At 35.1% G+C, this 3,747-nt stretch overlaps 1 protein-coding gene across 1 annotated transcript; it reads left to right on the top strand.

Moving 5' to 3' along the window:
* Nucleotides 1-1,646: 1,646 nt before the first annotated feature.
* On the top strand, nucleotides 1,647-3,468 carry LOC143595073 (phenylacetaldehyde reductase-like). Its single transcript, XM_077074213.1, has 3 exons — nucleotides 1,647-1,817; nucleotides 2,304-3,015; nucleotides 3,093-3,468. Exons 1-3 carry the CDS (start codon nucleotides 1,694-1,696, stop codon nucleotides 3,259-3,261), a joined length of 1,005 nt encoding a protein of 334 aa, XP_076930328.1. The 5' UTR covers nucleotides 1,647-1,693; the 3' UTR covers nucleotides 3,262-3,468.
* Nucleotides 3,469-3,747: the final 279 nt, after the last annotated feature.

Genomic DNA, 3,747 nt, shown 5'->3' with positions numbered 1-3,747 from the left:
ATATTCCTATTTTATAGGATTTTCATATCAAATATTTGGTGAGATTAATTTTTAATATAATGATATGTTATAATCCGTTTAATGGCTATCTGGGTTTGGTGAGACCCATACCCGTGAACTCGTGTCAAATACATGAGAAACCATTATTTACAAATAAAGCAATCTGGTGGCTTGAGAGAAAATGGGGATGTTTCGTTTATATATATTTATATAAAATTGTCACCATAATAATGTTTACGAGCAATGAACAATCTTTCACGTACCAACCTGGCGTATAATTCGCCCTAGGTTGGGATGTTACACCGGGCGCGGGCGCGTCGGGTACCCTGCATCCTTTCTAATGTCACTAAATGTATCTTGTCATACAATAATATAATCTGGTGAAGCCTCCTCATTATAAGCAACTAACAATTTTATCATTCTATCAATGTGCGACAAACTCGTTTCCCATTTCGTCAATGTTCAAGTTCTCAACTACACACTTTAAAGTATCGATATCCCATTCATCTCAACTCTTTGAACACGTAAATAAATTATTTGTAAGTAACAAATACTTGATAAATATTATTTGCGTCTAAAAGTTCCAATATTTTAAACACTTTCTTTTATTATAAGTTATACGAATGCTAATGCCAATATATATTTACTTTTTAAGAAAATTTCCAAAATATGTATTTACATAAACAAATTTTTAGTTTTAGGTATTACATGCAAAGAATTTCTAGAAATAGGTATTTTGAACTACTCGTGATGACCAGATTCTTGGTGTCAACGAGTAGTTTATAAAACAGGTCGAGACGACAATTTTAGGGACGAGTATTTCAAAGCACTAAACTTGTCGGGATGACTATTTTAGGTAAAAATAGTTGTACGAGTTTTTTATGAAATTTTTGTTACTTTTCTTAATATTATTTTATTATATTTAATTTTACTCATAATTACTTTTCTTTTATAACTTTTAAAATTTAAAGTTTTACTAAAATCGAAATACATTGTTGAGACGTGTTTCTTTTATCTATGCGCCGACAATAATTTATTCAAAATCGAGCTGCTAAAAAAACTTAACATAAATTTGAATAAAATTTATGTTTGTGCGTAAATAATAAAAAGCGCATCTCAATAGTGTATATCTAAAATAATAGTCAAAACTAGTTTTAAACATTTATTTCTGGAATAATAATACCTTTTTTTTTTGAACGGCCAATTAAATAACGCCAGGTACTTCGTACGCGGCCCCCATTGGCTAAAGGTTGCCCGAGCCGGCCACTAGTCCGGACGGACGGAGCCCCTAGCGGTCCACCTATTGAGTGATTCACCAGATTAAACCCGACCCCCCACACCCGCCAAATAGCACGACAGCGAAGAGCCGGTAAAACCGAGATAAAATCAGAACTCAAACCATGGCAAGCAATGATCATCTCTCATATCTCCCATATAAATTGAAATAATAAACCTAAAGGCTAAAACTGTATCCTGAGAATTTTAAGGTTATATTTATATAACTGATTAAAATAATTAGCGCAATAAATAGAGTAGGTGTGGAATTAATAATAATAATAATAATATAATCCGTGGGGACCATCAGTTACGAATATCATGATGATTGTGGCCTATAAAATGAGAGACCAAACCGCACTTGAACACAACTTACTTAAAACAAACAAACAAACCAACCCTAACACTGTGAGTGAGAATGAGTTTGAGTGGCGGTGGAAAAACTGTGTGTGTCACCGGTGCTTCTGGCTACATAGCCTCATGGCTCGTTAAGTTCTTACTCGAACAGGGTTACACCGTCAAGGCTTCTGTTCGTGACCCAAGTAAGTAACCTTTATTATTATTATTATTATTATTATTATTATTTCCATGTACTTATAGTTCCTCCAATTTGATATCAGGTTTGTTACATAATATTTTATTTACATCAAAATTGAAATTTTTAATAATAGCTGTAAAGGTTGTAACTTGTAAGTATATATGGATGGTCTTCTCTTTTTCTAGTTTAGGAATGCTGTTCATTAACAGCTTTTACCTATACCTTTTTAGGTTGTGCATACACCTGTCTTTTTTGTTAAAAAAAAATTTAGAGAACATATAAAACTTATTTATAGCTAAATGTCGGGCTTAAAAACCTATGAAATGAAAAAATAAAAAAAATAAATATTGTAGTGATGCTTGAAAAACCATAGTTGTTAATAGCGAGTGATAGAGCAATTAGCATAGCGTTGGGGCCCTAAATAACGGGATTTAGGTTTTCTTTTTTTTTTTTTAGTATCTAAAACATTCTAAAATGTTGGATGTTTCAGAGGACCCTAAAAAAACAGACCACTTGCTTAAACTTGATGGAGCTAAAGAAAGGCTTCACTTGTTCAAAGCTAACCTGCTTGAACAAGGCTCCTTTGATGCTGCAATTCAAGGCTGTGATGGTGTTTTCCATACCGCGTCTCCCTTTTACCACAATGTCACCGATCCACAGGCGGAACTCATTGATCCTGCGGTTAAAGGAACACTGAACGTGCTTGGTTCGTGCTCTAAGGCCTCGTCGGTTAAAAGAGTGGTCGTGACGTCCTCTGTTGCCGCAGTTGCCTACAATGGCAGGCCTAGGACTCCTGATGTTGTTGTCGATGAGACATGGTTTTCGGATCCAGATCTTTGCAACCAAACAAAGATGTGGTATGTGCTGTCAAAGACCTTGGCTGAGGAGGCTGCATGGAAATTCTCAAAAGAAAAAGGGTTAGACATGGTCACCATAAACCCAGCAATGGTGATCGGTCCTCTTCTGCAGCCAACACTTAACACGAGTGCTGCTGCAATTGCAAACCTATTGAACGGCTCAGAAACATACCCGAATACTAGTTTTGGATGGGTTAATGTGAAGGATGTTGCAAATGCACACATTCAAGCTTTTGAAATTCCTTCAGCAAATGGAAGATATTGTTTGGTGGAAAGAGTTGCTCATTATTCAGAGATAGTTGAGATATTACGCAACCATTATCCTTCCTGCAACCTTCCACACAAGTAAGCTTTTCCCCTTAAGTTCCCGTTATCTATCGTTTTTATTGTACCTTAAAAATAATAATTAAAACGGCCTGCAGGTGTGCAGATGACAAGCCTTTTGTTCCTATATACCAAGTGTCAAGGGAAAAGGTGAAGAGCTTAGGGATAGACTACATTCCCCTTGAGCAAAGCATCAAGGAAACTGTGGACAGCTTGAAGGAAAAGAACTTTATAACTCTAGCTGGGGGGACATCATCAAATATGTGAACAAGAAGAAGAAATCAAAACATGGTGGTGTTGATTCAATAATAAATTCAAAATTTTAAATAATCAAGGTGTGTAATCGAAGAAGATGGTGTTGCATATTGTGTCTTTTGTTCCTTATTGTTGACGATGCCTTTACATTTCAACTCGAACAATATGTGCAGCATTCTGATAATGCTGATCAACTAAACATTTGTCAAAAACAATAAATTTCAAACAGAAAAAATTAAAAGCAAACATCTTTTTATTTTAAGCTACCATTTGGGTCCCACAGACTCACTTTTACACACTGGTATTCAGTTCCTTCTATCTTGTCAATGTCCATACTCATCCTTGCAATATTCTTCACCCAAAGAATCAATAAAAACAAAAACTATTCCTCTATGCTCATAGAAGATGACACCAACTGTTAAGACTAGTATCACCCAATTCAAAACCAAGTTATAATTTGAAGACACCAATGTCTCAATATGGACTATCAATTTCTTT

This window comes from Bidens hawaiensis, unplaced genomic scaffold, assembly GCF_021521415.1.
Source record: "Bidens hawaiensis isolate Kalapana, Puna unplaced genomic scaffold, B.hawaiensis_p1.1 tig00001717_1, whole genome shotgun sequence".
Classification (NCBI taxonomy): Eukaryota; Viridiplantae; Streptophyta; class Magnoliopsida; order Asterales; family Asteraceae; genus Bidens; species Bidens hawaiensis.
Note: the sequence above shows the minus strand (reverse complement) of the source record. Positions and strands in the feature narration are given on the sequence as shown.

Coding starts and splice junctions, on each gene's coding strand:
- LOC143595073 (XM_077074213.1), top strand. CDS start 1,694: ATGAGTTTGAGTGGCGGTGGAAAAACTGTGTGTGTCACCGGTGCTTCT. Junction 1,818..2,303: donor GGCTTCTGTTCGTGACCCAA/GTAAGTAACCTT, acceptor TGGATGTTTCAG/AGGACCCTAAAAAAACAGAC. Junction 3,016..3,092: donor TCCTGCAACCTTCCACACAA/GTAAGCTTTTCC, acceptor AACGGCCTGCAG/GTGTGCAGATGACAAGCCTT.